The 26,217-nt window shown below is 35.7% G+C and overlaps 1 protein-coding gene across 2 annotated transcripts in view; it reads right to left on the bottom strand.

Moving 5' to 3' along the window:
- The window catches only part of CNTLN (centlein), a 361,398-nt gene that overhangs the window by 24,959 nt on the left and 310,222 nt on the right, over window positions 1–26,217 (bottom strand). For both annotated transcript variants that reach the window (XM_031654268.1, XM_031654269.1), the window contains exons 20-23: window positions 22,314–22,411; window positions 20,703–20,829; window positions 19,226–19,363; window positions 18,449–18,634 (exon numbers count right to left, since the gene is read on the bottom strand). In XM_031654268.1, the coding sequence (XP_031510128.1) occupies window positions 18,449–18,634; window positions 19,226–19,363; window positions 20,703–20,829; window positions 22,314–22,411 (549 nt within the window). The remainder of the gene's footprint in view (window positions 1–18,448; window positions 18,635–19,225; window positions 19,364–20,702; window positions 20,830–22,313; window positions 22,412–26,217) is intronic.

Genomic DNA, 26,217 nt, shown 5'->3' with positions numbered 1-26,217 from the left:
GCTTTTTTTCACTGAGCATAATGCTGTCAAAGTTTATCCATGTTGTTGCATATTGCAGAATTTCCTTCTTTGTTTAAGGGTAGTAATCAATTGTTGTTCATACAACATTTTCTTTATCCATTCATCTCTTGATGGACATTTAGATTGTTTTGGCTAAACAAAAAGCAGCAGAAACTTCTGTATGTAAAAGTCCCTGTCTGACAGCTTTGAAGAGAGCAGAGGTTCTCCTAGCACAGAGGTTGAGATCTGAGAATGGACAGACTGCCTGCTTAAGTAGGTCCCTGACTCCTGAGTAGTCTAACTGGGAGACATCCCCCACTAGGTGCAGACCGACACATCACACCTCGCACGGCTGGGTACACCCTGAGACGAAGTTTCCAGAGCAAGAATCAGACAGCAACACTCGCTGTTCAGCAATATTCTCTCTTCTGCAGCCTCCCTGCTGATACCCAGGGAAACAGGGTCTGGAGTGGACCTCAAGCAAACTCTAACAGACCTACAGCTGGGGGTCCTGACTGTTAGAAGGAAAACTAACAAACAGAAAGGACACCCACACCAAAACCCCATCAGTACATCACCATCATCAAAGACCAAAGGCAGATAAAACCACAAAGATGGGGAAAAAACAGTGCAGAAAAGCTGGAAATTCAAAAAAACAGAGCACATCTCCCCCTCCAAAGGAACACAGCTCATTGCCAGCAATGGAACAAAGCTGGACGGAGAATGACTTTGACGAGTTGAGAGAAGAAGGCTTCAGTCGATCAAACTTCTCAGAGCTAAAGGAAGAACTATGTAACCAGCGCAAAGAAACTAAAAACCTTGAAAAAAGTATGGATGAACGGATAACTAGAATAATCAATGCACAGAAGACCTTAAAAGAACTGATAGAGATGAAAACCATGATACGAGAACTACATGACAAATACACAAGCTTCAGTAACTGACTTGATCAACTGGAAGAAAGATTATCAGCGATTGAAGATTAAATGAATGAAATGAAGCGAGAAGAGAAATGTAGAGACAAAAGAGTAAAAAGAAATGAACAAAGCCGCCAAGAAATATAGGATTATGTGAAAAGACCAAATCTACGTCTGATTGGTGTGCCTGAAAGTGACAGGGAGAATGGAACCAGTTGGAAAACACTCTGCAGGATATCATCGAGAACTTCCCCAACCTAGTAAGGCAGGCAAACTTTCAAATTCAGGAAATAGAACGCTACAAAGATACTTCTGGAGAAGAGCAACTCCAAGACACACAGAATTGTCAGATTCACCAAAGTTGAAATGAAGGAAAAAATGTTAAGGGCAGCCAGAGAAAAAGGTTGGGTTACCCACAAAGGGAAGCCCATCAGACTAACAGCAGATCTCTCAGCAGAAACTCTACAAGCCAGAAGAGAGTGGGGGCCAACATTCAACATTCTTAAAGAAAAGAATTTTCAACCCAGAATTTCATATCCAGTGAAACTAAGTTTCATAAGTGAAGGAGAAATCAAATACTTTACAGACAAGCAAACGCTGAGAGATTTTGTCACCACCAGGCCGCCCTACAAGAGATCCTGAAGGAAGCACTAAACATGGAAAGGAACAACAGGTACCAGCCATTGCAAAAACATGCCAAAATGTAAAGACTATCAATGCTAGGAAAAAACAGCATCAACTAACGAGCAAAATAACCAGCTAATATCATAATGACAGGATGAAGTTCACACATAACAATATTAACCTTAAATGTAAATGGACTAAATGGTCCAATCAAAAGACACAGACTGGCAAATTGGATAAAGAGTCAAGACCCATCAGTTTGCTGTATTCAGGAGACCCATCTCACATGCAGACACACACATAGGCTTAAAATAAAGGCATGGAGGAAGATCTACCAAACAAATGGAAAACAAAAAAAAGCACGGGTTGCAATCCTAGTCTCTGATACAACAGACTTTAAACCATCAAAGATCAAAAGAGACAAAGAAGGCCATTACATAATGGCAAAGGGATCAATTCATCAGGAAGAGCTAACTATCCTAAATATATATGCACCCAATAGAGGAGCGCCCAGATTCATAAAGCAAGTCCTTAGAGACTCACAAAGAGACTTAGGCTCCCATACAATAATAATGGGAGACTTTAACACCCCACTGTCAACATTAGACAGATCAACGAGACAGAAAGTTAACAAGGATATCCAGCAATTGAACTCAACTCTGCACCAAGCAGACCTAATAGACATCTACAGAACTCTCCATCCCAAATCAACAGAATATACATTCTTCTCAGCACCACATCGCACTTATTCCAAAATTGACCACATAGTTGGAAGTAAAGCACTCCTCAGCAAATGTAAAAGAACAGAAATTATAACAAACTGCCCCTGAGACCACAGTGCAATCAAACTAGAACTCAGGACTAAGAAACTCAATCAAAACCGCTCAACTACATGGAAACTGAACAACCTGCTCCTGAATGACTACTGGGTCCATAACGAAATGAAGGCAGAAATAAAGATGTTCTTTGAAACCAATGAGAACAAAGATACGACATACCAGAATCTCTGGGACACGTTTAAAGCAGTGTGTAGAGGGAAATTTATAGCACTAAACGCCCACAAGAGAAAGGAGTAAAGATCTAAAATTGAAACCCTAACACCACAATTAAAAGAACTAGAGAAGCAAGAGCAAACACATTCAGAAGCTAGCAGAAGGCAAGAAATAACCAAGATCAGAGCAGAACTGAAGGAGATAGAGACACAAAAAACCCTCCAAAAAATCAATGAATCCAGGAGTTGGTTTTTTGAAAAGATCAACAAAATTGATAGACTGCTAACAAGACTAATAAAGAAAAAAAGAAAGAGAGAAGAATCAAATAGATGCAATAAAAAATGATAAAGGGGATATCACCTCCGACCCCTATAGTTTATAGAACACTATAAACACCTCTACGCAAATAAACTAGAAAACCTAAAAGAAATGAGTAATTTCCTGGACACTTACACTCTCCCAAGACTAAACCAGGAAGACGTTGAATCCCTGAATAGACCAATTGAGGCAATAATTAATAGCCTACCAACCAAAAAATGTCCAGGGCCAGACGGATTCACAGCCGAATTCTACCAGAGGTAAAAGGAGGAGCTGGTACCATTCCTCCTGAAACTATTCCAATCAACAGAAAAAGAGGGAATCCTCTGTAACTCATTTTATGAGGCCAACATCATCCTGATACCAAAGTCTGGCAGAGACACAACAAAAAAAGAGAATTTTAGACCAATATCCCTGAGGAACATTGATGCAAAAATCCTCAATAAAATACTGGCAAACCGAATCCAGCAGCACATCAAAAAGCTTATCCACCATGATCAAGTGGGCTTCATCCCTGGAATGCAAGGCTGGTTCAGCATACACAAATCAATAAATGTAATCCAGCATATAAACAGAACCAAAGACAAAAACCACATGATTATCTCAATAGATGCAGAAAAGACCTTTGACAAAATTCAACAGCCCTTCACGCTAAAAACTCTCAATAAATTCGGTATTGATGGAACGTATCTCAAAATAATAAGAGCTATTTATGACAGACCCACAGCCAATATCATAGTGAATGGGCACAAACTGGATGCATTCCCTTTGAAAACTGTCACAAGACAGGGATACCCTCTCTCACCACTCCTATTCAACATGGTGTTGGAAGTTCTGGCTATGGCAATCAGGCAAGAGAAAGAAATCAAGGGTATTCAGTTAAGAAAAGAAGAAGTCAAATTGTCCCTGTTTGCAGATGACATGACTGTATATTTAGAAAACCCCATCGTCTCAGCCCAAAATCTCCTTAAGCTGATAAACAACTTCAGCAAAGTCTCAGGATACAAAATCAATGTGCAAAAATCACAAGCATTCTTATACACCAGTAACAGACAAACAGAGAGCCAAATCATAATGAACTCCCATTCACAATAGCTTCAAAGAGAATAAAATACCTAGGAATCCAACTTACAAGGGATGTAAAGGACCTCTTCAAGGAGAACTATAAACCACTGCTCAGTGAAATAAAAGAGGACACAAACAAATGGAAGAACATACCATGCTCATGGATAGGAAGAGTCAATATCGAGAAAATGGCCATACTGCCCAAGGTAATTTATAGATTTAATGCCATCCCCATTAAGCTACCAATGAGTTTCTTCACAGAATTGGAAAAAACTGCTCTAAAGTTCATATGGAACCAAAAAAGAGCCCGCATCTCCATGACAATCCTAAGCCAAAAGAACAAAGCTGGAGGCATCACAATACCTGACTTCAAACTATACTACAAGGCTACAGTAACCAAAACAGCATGGTACTGGTACCAAAACAGAGATATAGACCAATGGAACAGAACAGAGTCCTCAGAAATAATATCACACATCTACAGCCATCTGATCTTTGACAAATCTGACAAAAACAAGAAATGGGGAAAGGATTCTTTATTTAATAAATGGTGCTGGGAAAATTGGCTAGCCATAAGTAGAAAGTTGAAACTGGATCCTTTCCTTACTCCTTACACGAAAATTAATTCAAGATGGATTAGAGACTTAAATATTACACCTAAAACTATAAACACCCTAGAAGAAAACCTAGGTAATACCATTCAGGACATAGGCACGGGCAAGGACTTCATGTCTAAAACCCCAAAAGCAACAGCAACAAAAGCCAAAATTGACAAATGGGATCTAATTAAACTAAAGAGCTTCTGCACAGCAAAAGAAACTACCATCAGAGTGAACAGGCAACCTACAGAATGGGAGAACATTTTTGCAATCTATTCATCTGACGAAGGGCTAATATCCAGAACCTACAAAGAACTCAAACAAATTTACAAGAAAAAAGCAAACAACCCCATCAAAAAGTGGGCAAAGGATATGAACAGACACTTCTCAAAAGAAGACATACATACAGCCAACAGACACATGAAAAAATGCTTATCATCACTTGCCATCAGAGAAATGCAAATCAAAACCACAATGAGATACCATCTCACACCAGTTAGAATGGCAATCATTAAAAAAATCAGGAAACAACAGGTGCTGGAGAGGATATGGAGAAATAGGAACACTTTTACACTGTTGGTGGGACTGTAAACTAGTTCAGCCATTGTGGAAAACAGTGTGGATTCCTCAAGGATCTAGAACTAGAAATACCATTTGACCCAGCCATCCCATTACTGGGTATATACCCAAAATATTATAAATTATGCCGCTATAAAGATACATGCACACGTATGTTTATTGCAGCACTATTCACAATAGCAAAGACTTGGAATCAGCCCAAATGTCCATCAGTGACAGACTGGATTAAGAAAATGTGGCATATATACAACATGGAATACTATGCAGCCATAAAAAAGGATGAGTTTGTGTCCTTTGTAGGGACATGGATGCAGCTGGAAACCATCATTCTCAGCAAACTATCACAAGAACAGAAAACCAAACACCGCATGTTCTCACTCATATGTGAGAATTGAACAATGAGATCACTTGGACTCGGGAAGGGGAACATCACACACTGGGGCCTATTGTGGGGAGGGGACGGGGGTAGGGATAGCATTAGGAGATATACCTAATGTAAATGACGAGTTAATGGGTACAGCACACCAACATGGCACATGTATACATATGTAACAAACCTGCACTTTGTGCACATGTACCCTAGAACTTAAAGTATAATAATAAAAAAATAAAAAAATAAAAAATAAATAAATAAAAAGAACAACAAATAAACAGTGGACACTCAGAACTAACATATGAAAAAAAAAAAAAAGAAATAGATTGTTTCTACATCTTGGCTGTTGTGACTAGTCCTGCAATGAACACAGGTGTCCTAACATCCATTCAACATCACGATTTCACTTCTTTTGGATAAATACCCAGAAGTGGGATTGCTAAGTCCAATGGTGGTTCTCTTTTTAACCTTTGGACAAATCTCCACACTGTTTTCCATAGCAGCTGCACCACTTTGCATTCCCACCAACAGTGTACAAAGGGTCCAATTACACCACATCCTCACTCACACTTCTTATCTTTTTTTAAATAGCTGCCATCCTGACAAGTGTGATGTGTTATCTCACTGTGGCATGATACTGGCATAAAGACAGACATATAGACCAATAGAACAGAATAGAGAACCCAGTAATAAATCCACACATATAGTCGACAAGGGTGATACATAATGGTGAAAGAATAGTCTCTCCAATAAATGGTGCTGGATAACTGGATATCCAAATGCAAAAAAAAATTGAAATTAGACTCCTCTTACACCACACACAAAAATCAGCTCAAGAGGGATCAAAGACTTAAGTATCAGACCTGAAAGCATAAAATTACTAGAAGACGCTTGAGTCCAGGAGTTGAGAGTCCAGCCTGGGCAACAGAGTGAGACCCCATCTCTTAAAAAAAAAACAAAAAAAAAAAACTCCTACAAGAAAACATTTTTTAAAATCTCTATGACACTGGTCTGGGGCAATGATTTTTTAGAAATGACATCAAAAGCAAAGACAACATAATCAAAAATAAATAAGTAGGACTCTATCAAACTAAAAAGCTTCTGCACAGCAAACAACAGTGAAAAGGCAACCTACAAAATGGAAGACAAATATTTGCAAATCACATATCTGATAGAGGTTAATAACTAAAATACAGGCATACTTCAGACATATCGTGGGTTCCACTTCAGACCACCACAATAAAGCAAATATCACAATAAAGTGAGTTACACAATGTTTTTGGTTTCCCAGTGAATATAAAATTATGTTTATACTATAAGTGTTCAACAGCATTATGTCTAAGAAATTTACATGTATTAACTAAAAATAATTTATTACTAAAAATGCTAATGATCATCTGAGCCTTCAGCACGTTGTAATAACTTTGCCAGTGGAGAGTCTTGCCTCAAGGTTGAAAATTGCTGACAAATTAGGGTGATGGTTGCTGAAGGTTGGGCTGGCTGTGGCAATTTCTTTAAGACAACAATGAAACTTGCCATATTCATTGATTCTTCCTTTCATGAAAGATTTCTGTATAGCATGTGTTGCTGTTTGGCAGCATTTTACCACAGTACAACTTCTTTCAAAACTGGAGTCAATCCTCTCAAACCCTGCCACCGCTTTATCAACTAAGTTTATGGAATATTCTAAATCTTTTGCTGTCATTTCAACAATGTTCACAGCATTTTCACCAGGAGTAGATTTCATCTCAGGAAACCACTTTCTTTGCTCATCCCTAAAAGGCAACTCCTCATCCATTCAGATTTTATCATGAGATTGCAGCAATTCAGTCACATATTGGGCTCCATTTCTAATTTAGTTCACTTGCTATTTCTACCACATCTGCAGTTTCTTCCTCCACTAACGTCTTGAACCCCTCAAAGTTATCCATGAAAGTTGGATTCAACCTCATCCAAACTCCTGCTAATGCTATTTTGACCTCCTCCCATGAATCATTAATATTCTTAAATGGCATCTAGAATAGTGAATCATTTCCAGAAGGTTTCCCATTTACTTTGGCCAGCTCCATCAGAGGAATCACTATGTACAGAAGCTATGCCTTGTGAAATGTATTTCTTAAATAATAAGACTTTAAGTCTTCAACTTTAATGTTGAAATTACTCCTTGAACCATGAGCTGAAGAATGGATACTATATTAGCAGGCATGAAAACAGCATTAATCTCAATGTACATCTCCATCAAAGCTCTTGGATGACTAGGTGCATTGTCAACGAGCAGCAATATTTTGAAAGCAATCTTTTTTTCTAAGCTGTAGGTCTCAACAGTGGGCCTAAAATATTCAGTAAACCATACTGCAAATACAGGTGTTGTCATTTAGGCTTTGCTGTTCCATTTATAGAGCACAGGCACAGTAGATTTAGCATAATTCTTAAGGGTCCTAGGATTTTTGGAATGTGAAGTGAGCATTGACTTCCACTTAAAGTCCCTAGCTGCATTAGCCCCTAACAAGAGACTCAGCCTGTTCTTTGAAGCCAGGCATTGATTTCTCCTTTCCAGCTTTCTCCTAGATGCCATCTTCTTCCAAAAGAAGGCTGTTTTGTCTACATAGAAAATATGTTGTTTAATGTAGTCATTTTCATCAGTGATCTTACCTATATCTCTTCAATAACTTGCTGCAGCTTCTACAGCAGCACTTGCTGATTTACCTTGTATTTTTAGGTTATGTAGATGGCTTCCTTAAACCTCAGGTAGCTTCAAGGTTTTCTGCTGCTTCCTCACCTCTCTCATCCTTTGAAGAACTGAAGACAGGGCCTTTCTCTGGATTAAGCTTTGGTTTAAGAAACTGTTGTGACTGGTTTAATCTTTTATCCAGACCACTAAAACTTTCTGGGTATCAGCAATAACGCTGTTTCACTGTCTTATCATTTGTGTATTCATGAAGTAGCATTTTTTATTTCCTTCAGTAGCTTTTCCTTTGCACTCATGACTTGGTTGTTTGGTGCAAAAGGCCTAGTTTCAGCCTATCTCAGCTTTTGACATGCCTTCCTCACTAAGTTTTTCTAGCTTCTGATTTCTAGCTTTTGATTCAAAGTGAAAGATATGTGACTCTTCCTTTCATTTGAACACTTAGAGGTCACTATAGAATTATTAGTTGGCCTGACTGCAATATTGTTGAGTCTCAGGAAATAGGAGGCTCAGGGAGAGGGAGTAAGATGGGGGAAAAGACAGTTGGGCGGAACAGTCAGAACACACAAAATATTTATCTATCAAGTTCACTGCCTAATTAATATGGGTTCAGCTCATGGCACCTCAAAACAATTAAAATAATAACATCAAAGATTAATGATCAAAGACCACCATAACAGATAGAATAACAATGAGCAAGTTTGAAATATTGCAATAGTTACCAAAATGTGACACAGAGACACAAAGTGAGCACACACTATGGGGGAAAAAAAAATAGAGCTGATAGATTTGCTTGAGGCACAGGTGCCACAAATCTTCAATTTGTAGAAAACACAGTATCCAAGAAGTGCAATAGAGCAGACACAATAAAATGAGGTGTATCTGTATTTAAGGAACAGCTACGGCTCACTGCAAGCTCTGCCTCCCGGGTTCACGCCATTCTCCTGCCTCAGCCTCCGGAGTACCTGCAACTACAGGCGCCCCCCACCATGCTGGGCTAATGTTTTTGTGTTTTCAGTACAGACGGGGTTTCACCATATTAGCCAGGATGGTCTCGAGCTCCTGACGTCGTGATCCACCCGCCTTGGCCTCCCGAAGTGCTGGGATTACAGACGTGAGCCACCGCACCCGGCCTCTATCTTCTTTATTTACTATTTTTGTTTGTTTGTTTGTTTGTTTGTTTTTTGCGGTGGAGTCTTGCTCTGTCGCCCAGGCTGGAGTGCAGTGGCACGATCTTGACTCACTGCAAGCTCCGCCTCCTGGGTTCACGCCATTCTCCTGCCTCAGCCTCCTGAGTAGCTGGGACTACAGGCACCTGCCAACACACCTGGCATTTTTTTGTATTTTTAGTAGAGATGGGGTTTCACCATGTTAGCCAGGATGGTCTCAATCTCCTGACCTCGTGATCCGCCTGCCTTGGCCTCCCAAAGTGCTGGCATTACAGGCGTGAGCCACCGCGCCCGGCCTATTTACTATTTTTCTTATTGTTCCCTCCCTCCCTTCCTTCTTTCCCTGCTCATTCCTTCTCTCCCTTCTTTTTTATTTCCTGGCTTGTGTTACATTGATGGAGCTTTCTTTATTTCCTTTTTCCATCATATTCTTTACAAATTAAATATTTTTATTCTTATGGCCATCTTTAAATATTTCAAATATATATTTAATATTAATTTTGAATCAATATCTAGAGTTTCTCATACTCCATATTGTTCCACCAAAGAAAAAAGCAAACTTAACTCTTCCAACCAACCTATTACCCCCATTTCTAATACTGTAATCGTTAAGGTCAACAATGATTTAGATTTAACCAGCTTACAGGTTTTACTAGCTTGTTTTCCATTGTTTCATATGTTTGAAATTTGACAGGGCAAAGAGACCTCAAGAAGTGACAAGACAAACTGCTTGAATATATGGAAGAAGAGGACAAAGACCTTGAGAGAGAAGAAGGCCTGCAGTGTTCAAAAAAGAGCAAGAAAGTCAGTCAGAAAGAAAGACTAAAGTGGAATAGTGAGGTAAAAAGTAGTAGGAAGCAAAGTTGCAGAAGTAACAATAAAATTAATCATGGAGTCCTTTATAGGCAGTCAAGGTTTTCCATTTTCTTGAGTAATAAGGAGTCATGCCATGAGACTAGAGCAAGGGAGTGATTGGATATTTTCCCTTTTTTTTTTTTTGAGGTGGAGTCTCACTCTGTCACCCAGGCTAGAGTGCAGTGGTGCGATCTTGGCTCACTGCAACCTCCGTCTCCCAGGTTCAAGCAATTCTCCTGCCTCAGCCTTCCTTGCAGGGATTACAAGGATTAAAATTTTTGTAATTTTAGTAGAGATGGGGTTTCACCATGTTGACCAGGCTGGTTTCGAACTCCTAACTTCAAGTGATCCACCCACCTCGGCCTCCCAAAGTGCTAGGATTATAGGCATGAGCCACTGTGCCTGGCCATGTTTTCCACTTTAAAAGGATAATTCTGCCAACAGATGGAGAAAAGACTGTTCTGGATCAAGAGCTGAAGGAGGAGACCAATGCACAAGTACAAGCAAGAAATGATGGTAACCATAGCAGTGGTGACAGGTAGCAGAATCCTGGGTCTATTTTCAAACAGGAGCAGACAAGATTTGAAGTATTAGAAATGCAATGTGAAAGAAAGGGAAGACCCAAAGATGATTACAGATTTGGAGCCTAACCATCTGGATGACTAGTGAAAATATTTTTCTGACATAGAGAAAAAAAGCTAGGAGAAGCAAAATAATTTTTTTTTCAACTTTTTTGTACATGTTAAGTTTGAGATGCCTATTAGACATCCAAATGAAAATCACAACTAGGCAGGAAGATTTAAAAATCAATAGTTTCAAGGACAGGATGAGAACAGATACATATTAGGGAGTCATAGGTCAGAATATGGCATTTTAAATTACAGTGTTGGTAGAGACTGTCTAGAGACTGAGTATTGATAATGAAGAGGAAAGGTATAAAGACTGAACCCTAGGAAACTCCAACACTTATGTCTGTCAGGAAGAGAATGAGACCTAGCAAAGAAGGCAGAGAAGACTAGCTAATGTGATAAGGAAAAGCAATACAGTGTAGTAAAGGAAGGCTTTAAAAAAGTGCTTCAAGGAGGAAGGAGTGATCAACAATATCAAATGTTCCCAAGGGTTCAAATAAGATAAGAACTGAGAACTGAACACAGATTGGGCAATATGGAGGTACTGGTGACTTTGAATAAACTACTTTGGAGGGGTAATAAGATTGAAAGCCTAATTGGAGAAGGTTCAAAACAGAATGGAAGATAAGAAAGTGGGTAGAGAATAGGTATCACTTTTGAGGTGTTTTGCTACATAAAGGAGGAGAAAAATGAGTCAGCAGTTAGAGGAGACACAGAGTCAAATGAAGAGTTTGTTTTTTGTTGTTTTTTTTGTTTGTTTGTTTTTTGGTAAATGGTGTGTGTTTGCTAATGAAAGTGATCCAATATAGAAGGAATATTGGTGATACAAAGTGTAGGGTTGAAACTACAGAGCCAAAGTCCTTGGGAATATGAGGAGATAAAATCCAGTGTGCAAAGTGAGCTATTAGCTTTGGACAGGCATGCAAATGGTTCATTCCCAGTAACATGAGGGAAGGGATAGTATGTGGGTACAGATTTGGGAGGAATGTGAAAAATAAAGGTAATGAAAAAAGGAGGAAATTATCTCTGGGTTGCTTCTGTTTTCTCAGTGAAAGAAGCAGCTGAGATTGAGTGGCTAAACAGAGGATGCTGGAGGTTTGAGAAGATAGCAGAATGACTGGGAAACGTGGAGCCTGAATGCACTTGGAACTATGTAATAGAATTATCACATAGTGCTGAGAGCCCACCTGAAGTTCTTGGTGATCTGTTTAAATGAAGATGAATCAGTATGGTTATGTTTTTATTTAATCACATTCACTTCCTTGGGTTCAGGTGGGAAGTAGGCAGAGATTCAAAATAAAGTAGGTTTGAGTTTTTTCCACATGAATATGACAAAGGGACATATGAGGAAGCTGAGGATGTATGCAAGAAACTGACTATGATACAACATAGAATCCATGCTGCATGAGGAGAGAAGTAAGGGCACAAGGGGAAGGAGGGTGGTAGTAATTAGTGAAAAAGTGGTAAGGCCAGTGAATTTGAGTTATAATCAGGTCAAAAATTGTTGCACTATGAGCACAAAAAGAAATAGTGGTCAAAGAATAAAATGCTGGAAATGGAGATTTTGGAATTCAGTTATTCGTAATGACAAGCCCAAGGGTAGTGTTTCTTAGTAGGAACATTTTTGGCATTTGGGAAAAATGATAATTTTTCACTGTATGAGATTTTTCTTCCCAATGCAGAACTTTTAACCACCCTGGTTCCTGGGTATTGAATGCTAGCAGCATCTACCAGTCAGTGTAACATAAAGCACACACATACATTTCCAAATGCTCCCTAAGGTAGGTGGTGATCCGTAGTTGAGAACCATAGGTCAGGGGTATGATGATGGGAATAATCACTGGAAATGAGGATGCTGAAGAATAGAAAGGGAATATCCAATAGGGGATTAGATGGCTTACATGGATATGAAGTCACCATAAGTCATAACAGAATTGTGTTGGAGAGAAAGATAATAATCCGGGTGCTAAGCTGTATGACTAGCATTCTAAAATGAGATACAAATCATTTGGGTGGGTGACTCTAATATGTTCCAATTGGCTTCTGAGATCTATTTGAATATTCATTCCTACATCTTACTCATCCCAACAGAATTTCTAAATAGGTATGAATAATACAGAATTCCAAGATCAACCCTCATGTACCATGTAAGTGTCATTAAAAAGGTACCTAAATGAAGTATAAGCAATGCTAGGTGGCCTACATAATAAGTAGTGTTGTTACTATATGATATATTCCATATACCTTCAATTCCGATGCACTGATTATTAGAAAATAGTATGTTGTTTGGTTGAAATATACTTCATAATGCATGAATGATCATTTTCCCTTCCAAAGTGTATCTTTCATATATAGTAGAGCCTTCACTGTGCTAGGTTCACTGAAATGTTTTACCTTCCACCCATATATCAAAGCTAACTTTTTATTTTTTTAAGATCACACTTTCCTTGGATTTACATGTTGGGTCTCAGCTTTACTTTCCTCTTTTTTAAAATAAATAAATCAGCCTGTTTTCAACACTGGGTGCTACTTCCATCTGGCTTTTATCTTTACTTCCCTCTTATCTGTTACAAAATTGCCTTCTATTACCAATTCAAAATCTGCTCAGTTGCTCTCTGAGCAACTCTAAAGCCCCCAAAGGGCTTTGAAAAATGCTTTAAATTATAATTTGCTAAAAACACTATAAGTTTTAAAAAGTGTCACTCTACTCATATCAGTTGAATAATGATCCATAGCTAACACTTATTATCAAGGTAAGTAAAAACACTGTATGGCACAAAGTAAGCATTCAATAAATGTTAACTGAATTTCCAAAAACTGATGTCAGCTTTCTTGCAATTCTTGGGATATCATGAGCTAGGAATTATCCCAATATCTGAGGATATTGTCAAAATATGAATGCTTTTTGGATATACATATCAACTTAATTTACTTTACTTTTCAATTACTATAATTTATTGTAACCAGTCACCAATGATGTTTGTGGAAAATACAGTAAGCGATCCCATTTCTGTCTTATTAGATTTAGTTTTCCACTCTTTATCATGAGTCTTTGTCTGTGATACATATAACTTTTAGTTTCACCGAATCATTATGGATTGCTTGGACTTTTTTTAGTAACATTACATTGTGAGGAAGGTGAAAATTGGTGGCTGAAATACTCTGGGGTCACTATTGCCATCATGGTTTTTGGGATTTAAAAAAATGAATTTTTAAAAAACAGGTTTTTAAACAGCTTTATTGAGATATAATTTACATACTTTAAAGTTTTCCAAATAAGGAAACATTTGTATTATGAAATCTTTCTCTAAACACAGCTGTCATTTCTTTTTTCAGTATAATGACAGGGTGAAAAGAGTTAATTCAAGTTGAATTGTATCACAGACCTATCTATAAATCTTAATTAAGAGAAAAGTGCCAAGTTATTAACAATTGTATGTGTAAAAATAAAATTCTAATGCTACACAAATGTATTCGCTAAAGAAGCAAGAAATTTATATACCAAAAGCATCTTACTGAATCTTACCAAAGCAAGTACATATTGATAATGAAACCATTTATGCTTCCAGCTAAATATTGTTTTTTGGCTGGTATTTATTTCATAGCTAACAAAATCCACTGAAAAGATGGAGCCTGGCATATGACTCTCACATACAGGCACATTAACAAGCCTCTATCACGGCTGAGTCAAACTGAGCAAATACTTCTAGAAATTTCCCTTGTGTGTTTTATTCAGTTATTAGAAGAATTCAAAGCTTCAGCTCTGCCACATATATCCAGCCCAGATGCTCAAAGTACTTGATTTCACCCCAGGGCCAAATTCCATATTCAAGACTAGATCTAGAACAGATGGCCACTCCACCTCTTCCATAATCTGGTTGCGCCCTATGAATAAATGAAAAGACTAAAGGGAACATAGATTCCACAACAGGGCCAGAACAAACATTATTACTATTAATACTACTAATAATATTTATTAAGTACTTTTGTGTACATGACACCCTAATAAGCTCTGCACAGAATGAGTCCTGGTGATCATAATGTTCCATGTAGGTACTATGTGCATTCCTTAACTCTGCTCATTAAGGAATGCACATAGTTCTCACTGTTCACAGAGTTTTCCATTTGAGCGGTGACTATATGTTCAGTACCATTCCTGAAGCAGATATAAACCAATTCCTCAAAAATTTAATGAGCCCTGTTATGTAACAGTACCCTGAAGACAACAAATGACAATGTTCCTTTCCTCAAGTTGGCTTGAATTTATTTGAAACAGAAAGAAAAATACCAGTTTATGATTGTGTTAATGTACATATAATAAATGTTCAGGAGATGAGTCAGAGCCGTACTACTACTGCTATTACTACTACTGATAATAATAGTTGATACTGAGATAGCAATTAGGCACTGTTCTGATCTTTAGCTATGATAACTTATTTAAATCCTCACTTCGCTTATGTTCCATTATTAAACTCATTCTACAGATGGGGAAACTGAGGCACAGAGGATTCAGTCACTATCCTGAAGTCAGAGAGTTAGTAAATGGCAGAGTTGGGCTCTATCAACTACAGAGTTAAAGGGCAGATTCATGACGGAGGAAGGCCCAGAGTTAAATCTGAAGGAGAGAACAAAGAGGGGAAGGCATTTTGGGTGAGAAAGAAAACTTGAGCAAAGGCAGGAATAAGCACAATATGGGTGAAAGAGTAGTGGAAAAGATTAGACTTCAGCAGGATAACACCCAGTTATGGAAGGTCTTAAGTATTTAAAAAGGAGGAAGCATTGATCTAATGCACCTAATGTGGTAGTATTTAGGGAGTCATTGATGATATGCTGCTTCAGATGGTGGGTCCTAAGCATTTCTGCCTAGACCTAGAGCCATATGTAAAAGGAAAAGAAAGATGATAATCATGCCTTTCTTAAGATCCAAATATCCAGTCTTTGCCATCAATATATGGTTTTGGTATTAATTTGCTGGTGGCCCTTTATTTGGCCGGGCGCGGTGGCTCAAGCCTGTAATCCCTGCACTTTGGGAGGCCGAGACGGGCAGATCACGAGGTCAGGAGATCGAGACCATCCTGGCTAACATGGTGAAACCCCGTCTCTACTAAAAAATACAAAAAACGAGCCAGGCGCGGTGGCTTGTGCCTGTAGTCCCGGCTACTTGGGAGGCTGAGGCAGGAGAATCGCTTGAACCCGGGAGGCAGAGCTTGCAGTGAGCTGAGATCTGGCCACTGCACTCCAGCCTGGGCGACAGAGCGAGACTCCATCTAAAAAAAAAAAAAAAAAAAAGTCATGAAACCACAGCAATCCTAAATTTATCTATTAAGACATCTATTCAATATCATTGTTGATGAACAATATGAAGGACTAATGTTACCCTTGAATAATTACAGTTTAGATACTCACTTCATCATTAAATACTATTTATATCATTGGATATAAAGAAAAGTTTCTTGCCGGGCGTGGTGGCTCAAGCCTGTAATCCCAACACTTTGGGAGGCCGAGACGAGCGGATCACGAGGTCAGGAGATCGAGACCATCCTGGCTAACATGGTGAAACCTCGTCTCTACTAAAAAATACAAAAAACTAGACGGGCGAGGTGGCGGGCGCCTGTAGTCCCAGCTCCTCGGGAGGCTGAGGCAGGAGAATGGCGTAAACCTGGGAGGCGGAGCTTGCAGTGAGCTGAGATCTGGCCACTGCACTCCAGCCTGGGCCACAGAGCGAGACTCCGTCTCAAAAAAAAAGAGAAAAAAAAGAAAAGTTTCTTAAAGATAATTTTTGCTAAACCACTTTGTATGGAGAAATATACCCATTTACCTTATCATGGAAGTCATGAAGCTTCATCTAGAATATGATAATCAGATATACAGTCATGAAATTAATTTTTCTATTGTGAAAACTTCTGATTCTCATTCATCCTTCTTTTTTAAAGTGCCACATTCAAAGAGTATTTCAAGGAAAAACAATGATTAGCATTTTGAATAAATCTCATAATTATATATTTCATATTTTATATCTTAGCCAAAAGCTCCACAAACAAAATGCTAAGTTGAATATAAAACAAAAACCAAGGTTTATGAAGGTAATACTCATAATAAAAATGGTTCTACCTCATGAGTAAAATAATGACTATATATATATAGCTTTTATTTTCGTTTCAGGGATACATGTGCAGGTTGGTTCTGTAGATAAATTTTGTGTTGCAGGGGTTTGATGTACATATTATTTCATCACCCAGGCAATAAACATAGTACCCAATAGGTAGTTTTTCAATTCTCACGCTCCTCCCACCCTCACCCTCAAGTAGGCCCCGATGTCTATTGTTCTCTTCTTTGTGTCCATGTGCACTCAATGTTTAGCTTCCACTTATAAGTGAGAACATGTGGTGTTGGTTTTTTCTTCATGTGTTAGTTCACTTAGGATAATGGCCTCCAGCTCCATTTAAGTTGCTGCAAGGGACTTGATCTCATTCTTCTCTATGGCTGTGTAGTATCCTATGGTGTATATGTACCACAATTTCTTAATCTAGTCTATTGTTGATGGGCATTTAGGTTGATTCCATATCTTTGCTATTGTTAACAGTGCCGCAATGAACATACGCATGCATGTGTCTTTATGATAGAAGGATTTCTATTATTTTGGTTATATACCCAATAATGGGATTGCTGGGTCAAATGGTAGTTCTGTTTTTCACTTTTTGAGAATTTCCAAACTGCTTTCCATAGTGACTGAACTAATTTACATTCCCACCAGCAGTGTATAAGTCACAATATTTAATGAAAGTGTTCACTATAAGTTAAACAGTGAATTCAACAAGCATTTAGAAAAAATGTTTTGAATCTGGAAAAGGTAAATTACATTTACTAAAATTAATACTTTGCAATCATTTAGGATCCTCAGAGGCAGGCATTATTGGCTTGACTTCACACCAGTTGAAATATTCATTAAAAGAGATAAAGGAGATAAAATGTTTTATCAATTCATTTTGTAGATATTTTTAAAATGAGAAAACTCCCAAGGTATCTATGATTTCCAAAGAAGCAAAGTAAGGAATTTCCTCTAAGTGGAGTACTCTTAATAGTGGCATAAAATGTTATTAACTTCTAAGTCTAGGGGAATGAAGGCTTTCTAGGGCTCTTTAGCTTTTAGATAATTTCTAGATGGTACACCTCTGCAGATACTTGAGTTTGTCTTCTCTTTGTTCTGCTTGTCATGTGCCATTCCTCTGCCTATCCCATGTCTTCACAGTTTGTGGCCTGGGCTTCAGATGTCTCTTAGCATCACTGAATACTAAGCAAGTTTCTGGTTGTTCCTGCTTGAACAATTTTCAAAAGGAAAGTACAGCGGGAATGGCTTAATTCTTTCAACTTAAAACCTGTCCAGATGACTTGACTACTACCATTTCATAACTAAATTGATATTAAGAAAGAAATATTAAGATGGTAGAAAATTTTAAATTCAAACTATAAAAATAAATTCTTTATGCAGGAATTATTAGCAATGTGATAAATAGGGTAGGAGAAGATGTTTTGTGTGTTACGAAAGCAGAAAGAAACTTTATTCCCTAACTCATCTCAAGTAAGCTACTGCCTACTCTGCCTAAAGTAAAGTACAAGTTAGTAAACGACAAGTGATTCTAACCTTCACGAATTTGGTGAACTCTTCCACTTTTTCATTGGCTAACAGCAATGTCTTCTGTGCACCTTCTAGAACCTGTTCACTTTGCAATGCTAATCCTTGAAGCTGCTTAGATGCTGCTGTTTCAATGTCTGCCATTGCAGATTCAGTCTCACTTATTCTTGATACTAGGAGAGTAAGCTTGAGATCCTGCAAAAGATCAGCAGTCATAAAATAAAAGATATTTTATAAACAGATTTGGAAAAGTTAGTTATACATGTCAAATAAGGAAAATATTTTATTATTCTCTCTATATATGTATTTATTATTTGGGTAAAATTAATGATTATTTTCATTAATTTTCAATAAAACATCCTAAGTACACATTCTCATATACTTATCATCAAAATTAGTTTATGATTTTTAAAGATTATAAATAATTAAAAGCATGGAAGCTATTTTAGACCCCCAAAGATGCTCTACATAACATGGAAACATTTAGTTTGAAAGTCTGAGTGGGCCTACAAAATTTATATCTACTTGTATAAATACCAGTGTTCAATAATAGTTTTCATTTCTTAAAAACTATCAAGACAAACAAAACCTGTTTTCTCTAATACAGAAATATCTTTAATGTTAAACAAATGTTTAGTGTTTCATGTAGAGATACAAATCCTCTTTGCACTTATTTGAAGTGTTTAGCTTGTGGTTTGGGGAAGGAAAAAAATCAACAATGTTAACAATGAAACAAACACCATTATATTCCATCTCTAAGCTAAAATGATCTTTTTAAAAGCATACCTTTTTTTCTAACTCCTCTTTAGATTTCTGATACATCTGTTCATACTGTGACTTTTCTTTTACAGCAACATTAAGTCTTTGCTTTAGTGAATCAATTGATATCTTCTTGTTGGAACATTCTTCAGTTAATGTCTTTACCTACATTAAAAGCATAAAGGTAATTATTATTGTTAAAGGCATTCTAGTAATATACTGTATTTGTTCCAGCAGAAACTAAATGAGTGAATGAGTCTACTTCCATTTATTTTCTCATAACGCTATCAAATTCAAGTATTATACTTACAGAACTCATATTATGAATGAAAGTAACAATCCTTAAATCAGTAACAAAACCCAAAATTGCACACAAACTAAATGAACACTGGTATGTATATCCTTGCACCCAATAACACAATATTAATGTTAACTACATATCCATTAATTACTAACTTAAACTTCCTAAGGCAGGAGATGATTGTTCTGATTCTGAAACAAGCCAAGTTATAGTTAACTTTCCATTGTATTCTCTAAAATAAGTATTACATACCCTTTTTGATGAAATAAAATAATAGTATATACATACATTGCTTATTTATAAGATATATAATATGTATCTCAAAGCATAACAGAAAAAGTAGTTTTTCAGTTTAATGCCACTAAATATAAATGTTACTTACATAAAGATTCCACGGCTATGTAGGAAATTATTATTGAAGTTAAAAAAATAGCAAAATTGAAAGGATAACATTGAAAAAGCCTATAGGAAGTGATTTTAACTTGCACAGCGGCATGGAAGAGAAGAGAAAGAAAATCCATATGGATTCGTCATGCTCATGTAAAAGTTTCTTTCTTAAATCCATTTGACCTAACAGATACTTAAATTTTCATTTTCAACAAGGAAAGTAAAGGAGATGTTCTCTCAGGTGTGCATAACATTTAGTGAATGCCAAAGCACAGGGTGCTTTATGAGTTGTGAAAATAGCATCTTTAAAAAAACAAAACCTTCTAGTTTGGGGTCATATATTACATAACTACTTTAACTACAACTCCCTTTGCAGGTACAACTCCCTTCCCATGTAAAATGCATTAAGGGTATCTAAGAAGAAAGTACATTTTTAAAGAACTTCTGATCGTTATTGGTAATCAAGTTTTCACTAAGAAATACAAGCTTGATTCTATCACAAATTATAGTTTTATATAAAATGAAATACTGAATAAAAAGTAAAAAAGTATCCTAGAAATACTGAGGATTTTTAATCTTCTCATGGGATATTTATAAATAGAAACAGAATGTGTGGCCATATTGTGTATGAGGTTTTAGAGACTTGAATTTTAAAATAAATAATGTACTTTCAGAGCAAAGAGTGTTACTTTGTAACAGTAAATACATATCCTATGAATATTTTCTATACATTTATTAGGACTAAATATTTGTGGTAAGAGAGTAAATACAACAGGAAGTGATATTTTTAGTGTCAGTTAAGATAAAAATTGATACCTTTTTATCAAGATTTTGTAACATTTCACTAAAACTCTCATTACTTTCCAAATTTACTTTCTGTCGAAATTTCAAGTCCTCTATCAAATGTCTTTTCATAGTTATATCCCTCTCCATTCGAGACATCCTTGAAAAAAAAAAAGGTAACATCAAGAGTGACAGAAAATACCTTAACAGTGGTGATATCTTACATTTTATCCAATATTATACCTACTGTTAATTTTTAAATGTTATGTGCTATTGACACTGTAAATTAGTAAAATGAATTGCATTGGATAAGATATTGTTCTTTTAATATTTTGAGCACTTGTAAAATCTATAGTTGTGACTTGGTAATTATACAATTACATATATGTATTAAAACAAAAATATAAGAAATGAAAAAAATTAATAACACTTCTGAAAACTTAGAGCTATTTCATTTAAATCACATTTTTACATTGCTGTGAAAAATCAAAGTGATATATAAAGATAATCAAAAGCAAAACAATAAGAAAAAATCTAATACTTCAATAAACAAATGTAAACTCTTGTAATGAAACTAAATTAGCCATAATATCTTCTAATTTAATATAATTTGAGATTCAATCCACACATCTGTTTAGCACAGTTGATGAAATATTAAGTATAAAATGGTAGATGCTGTGAGAACCACTACTGCTGCTGCTGCTGCTGCTGCTGCTGCTACTGCTACTAAAATAAGAATGACAATAGCTAACATGTATCGAAGACTTACAATGTTCCAGTCACTGTTGTAAGTGCTTTACGTGTATTAGCTCATTTATTCCTCAAAAGAACCTAATTTAATATTATTGAATTTAGGCATAGGCCTAGTAGGTAGGGAAGCCAGAATTCAAAGAGTGTTAATCGAGAGCCCTGTTAAACAATAAGCAAGACTTACTCTTAATAAATAAACTTCAAAATATTATCAGTTAAAAAATTAACCAACCTTTTTGTCTAAGACTTTTATCTACTCATATCACTTCTAAGTGCTCTTCACTTATAATGAGGTCTACAGGTGTGTTTGTGAGATACATACATCTTAAATGTATCAGAGACAACTGGAATTCTATCTAAACATCTTACTATTTCTAAGCAATAGTGTAGCTCTGAAAGATACAGAATGAAAATAATTTTGATTCAGTGGGATACAGCATTTAAAATCTTTTTACTGATAAACACAAAAAGTACAAACTTTCATAACCTCCAGTTATTTTAAACACAAACAAAACTTTCCTTTTTTACCTTAGCTTCATAAGTTTAGGCATTAAATCCAATACAAATACTAATCTATATATTTGGGGGGGTCAAATAACTGCCACATTGTAAAGTTTTTCATTCATAGTCTCGAAGCCATTAATTTGTATTTATTCAAAATTAAATATGTTTAATAAGGGAAATTTAACTTAATCCTTATTCTAATAAAAAAACTAAATAGCTTGCCATTAATCATGCTATACATAGTATTCCTTAAACTTTCATCTTGTGTAGGTTTAAATATGAACTAGGGAAGGAAAACATTAACATTAGCAGTTTCTTAGGGTAAGTTTAATAGAATTGGATGCCACTAGGTGGCACCAAATACAATGGCTAGAAATACAAAGACCATACTTTTCATGCATTTCCTTTATGTGTTCTTCTTTTGCTAGGAGTTCAAATTTCAAAGACTTCACATTTGATGACTGTTTAGTGAGTTCATTAGTTGCATTCTAGATTAAAAATAGAAATAAATTTAAATATACCTTTCAACCTTGGTCTAAAGCAGCATAAAAATAAGTGCCATTCTAAAAAAGAAGAATACATTTACAATAATTATGGTAAACAATAATTAAAATGAATATTTTAATATTTTAAATGCTTTATTTTATATGCTCTAATAGAAATACTATAGTAATACTAAAACTTTTATATAACATGCCAAACTATAGAGGAACACAATCATGTAAGAATAGCAAAGAGTATGTATCCAAAATACATTTACAGGAAATGTGAATTGTCCTAGTATAATGTAAATATGTGAATAATTAAGAATTTTAATGATTTAAAAAGATCACTTAAAACAAATACTGGATTTACTAACATCTTAGACTAACTATGGTCACAAATGCTTTGCTGCTCATCAAGCAGGGGAATCCATTTCCCAACCCTCTGAATGTAGTCTGGCTTGTGACTTGCTTTGCCCAAAAGAATGCAGCAGAAATGAATTGTGTAAATTTCAGTTCCCAGGCCTTAAAGCTTTATGGCTTCTCTCTTTGCCTTCTTGGAATGCTGCTCCAGGATCACCTTGCAGTTGATGTATCACGTGGAAGTGTACCAAGACACTACAGCTGACAGGTAGTAGATCAATTGTCCGATCTATGAGTGAGGCTATTTTGTATCTTCCAACTAGGGAAACCTTCGGTTTGAAAAAATCCAGGGATATGAGGTTGCCCAGAAGAGACCAACAAAAGAACTTCCCAGTCAACCAACAAAATCGTAAGAAATAATAAACTGTTGTTTTAAGCCACGATACTTTGGGATAGTTTGTTAGAGAATAACGATAACTGATAGAAAACCTCATGAATACTCAATCCTTCTTTACTTTAGGTTATTAATAACACTACTTATTAAATTATTTATAAACAATTATTAGTTTTTCAAAGCAAAACAGTCCTGTGGTATTTGTTGTCAGTACAGCCTAGGAACCAGAGGTGGTAACTACAGTGTTAGAACACCTTTCAATTTTGACTCTAGTTCCAACTAAATGTATAATCTAAGACATCACTTAGTCTTTTCAGTACTTTAGTTTTTCCACATTCAAGATAATGTTGACATACTCACATTAATCCATTTGTTAAGTTTTAAAAGTATTAAATGAATATAAATAAAATATAATAGCTGTTAAAATATTTGGAGTAGTTATTTAGCTAATATTTCTAAACTACAATAAATTGTTTCTATTAGAACTATTCCTAGATTTGGATGTTTGACTCATGCTAAAAATAATTTGAGTTTGAAAAGATTAAACTTTAGTTACCCAAGGTAAATGTAATTCATCAGACTGACTTTAAATATCTCATGGATATAACATACAAATAGAACATTTGAAGTAATTTTAATTTTTACATGAAATGTTAATTTTTCTTAAAAACTCAAAGCTACTTCAGCATGGCAACTCTTTTGAATGTTATGTTTTGATCAAATGTGTGTGTAATGCAATCAAAATTTATACCATAGTTTGCATGTTTAGTGATGTACAGTATCTTATTTCCAGCACTGCTTGAATATGTTCCACACTAGTCAATTTATCAAATAATTGAAGCGTTTGCTTTAATCATTAATTTTCAATTCTTTCTCTGATGATTGTTCATTCAGTTAGAAATATGAACATCCATGATTATGCTAAGCTAATAGTGATATGTTAATATAGTGATATTATATTATAAATATTATCACTATAAATTATATATGATATACTAATACGTATTATATTATCACCATACTATAATATAGTGATGGTTTTAGGGACTACTGTGATATAAATGTCTACTTATCCCTCCTCTAAATGGTCCCAGACTGTGCTTTTCTAATTTTGTATTTACCTTAACATTTTCATATTGCCTTTTTTTTTCCTGTCAATCTGTTGGTTGTAATTTTTTGCTTGTGTCATTATTCCTGCCTAAAAACAATCATCCTTCCCCTTAATATGCATACTTCTAGCGTGCTGCACTGAAGGTGTTTTCTGCTGAGAAGTAAAATAAACTTAGAATTGTATTTAAAATAAAAGATACAGGCAGTAAATAAAGTCTGAGAGTATCTTCAATGGAATGAATTAAGTGGATATTAAGATAACTGGTTGATTCTTTTCTGTTTTTAGACTTAAGGCTGTATTTTATGTGGCTGAAAATACTGTTAACTCTGACTTGGAGAATTGAGAGAAAAGCAATTTATAATAAATAAAACGCCAGGTTGAGATACACTTTGGCCAAGATCTCTAAATCTAACAGCTATTTCATTTGATCCTCAAAAATTTTTATCAGATGGGTAGAAAGGTATCTCTGCTTTAGACCTCTAGAAAAGTTAAGTAATTTCCTTGACCAGGTTGACGAGAAGTTAATGGCCAAAAATTGATTGAAACCCAGGTCTTTTGTCCCTTTTCCATTCCCTACTACACAATATTTATCTGTAACATGACTTAAAATCTGGTGTAAAACATATACATCAAAAATGTCACAATGGTAAAAAGTCATCCCTGTTACAGCTTTCCTATACAAAGCTTATTGAATATTTTTTTAAAACTTGCATAGTATAATGATTAGGAGCATGGACTATGGAGCCAGATGGTTAGAGTTCTAATCTCAGCTCTATATGCAGTACCTGTGTGATCTTGGACAAGTAACTTACTCTTTCTGTGTCTCAGTTTTCTCAACTGTAAATGAACCACAGACATCAGAAAAACATATATAAAATTACACAGAAAAGTGTAATATTAACTGCATAGTACAGAAAAGGTGTGTATAAACCTTTAGTATATTCGAATCTAGCCAATTTTCTCAATTAAGTCTAAAAACATTAAGCAGAAAATAAGCTACTTATTTAAAAATCACTATATTATCAGTTTGATATCTGGAATGAGCCAAATTCTATTTCTTCTAAACAAATTAGTATGTTGAAGTTCTCACTGAACCTCCAGTACATTAGAATGTGACTGTATTTGGAGATAAGGCCTTTAAACAGATAATTCAGGTAAAATGAGGTTATTAGGGTGGAATCTAATTCAGTCTGAGCGGTGTCTTTATAAGCAGGGAAATTAGGACACAAAGACACATAGAGGGAAGACCATGTAAAGACACAGGGAGAAGACAGCCATCTACAAACCGAGGAGAGAGGCCTCAACAGAAATGAAACCTGTTGACACCTTGATCTTAGACTTCCAGCCTTTAGAACTGTGAGAATAATATATACGTTCACTGTTTAAGACAACCGGTTTGTGGTATTTTGTTATGGAATCTCTACAAACCAGAATCAAAACAAAAATTTTTAGTAGTAGAGAGTATTATATACTTAAAGATACTTGGTCTTCTAGGAAATTTCTATATGAAAATATGAAACAAAACAAAAGTAAAAATTTATCCTTTCTGTCCCTATGCAGTTTGGTCAGTGTTCCAAGACTCTAGGTTAGATTATGGACAATCAATTCAAACTAATTGCTTTAGTTCTCTTTCTGATTCCTACATTCCTCCAAACCAAGAGAGAGACCTGTACGTGGGTAAAAGCTTACACCATGAAAAATCATAATACAAAGAACTTACAGACACTCATATGGATCTATTATTACCAAAAATTATTAGACCATTTGTAGTAAGTAAAATAAGTAAAATATAAATCAATGAAAAACTGTTTATGTAAAAATCATAAATTATGATTTATGTATAAATCAACTTAAAACTATGTCTTCTAGAAGTCAGATTAGACAATACTGGATCTAGCACTCTATTTTATCTTGGTGAAAAACAAAGTTAGAATCATGAGGACT

Source organism: Papio anubis, chromosome 13 (genome assembly GCF_008728515.1).
Source record: "Papio anubis isolate 15944 chromosome 13, Panubis1.0, whole genome shotgun sequence".
In the NCBI taxonomy this organism is placed as follows: Eukaryota; Metazoa; Chordata; class Mammalia; order Primates; family Cercopithecidae; genus Papio; species Papio anubis.
Note: the sequence above shows the minus strand (reverse complement) of the source record. Positions and strands in the feature narration are given on the sequence as shown.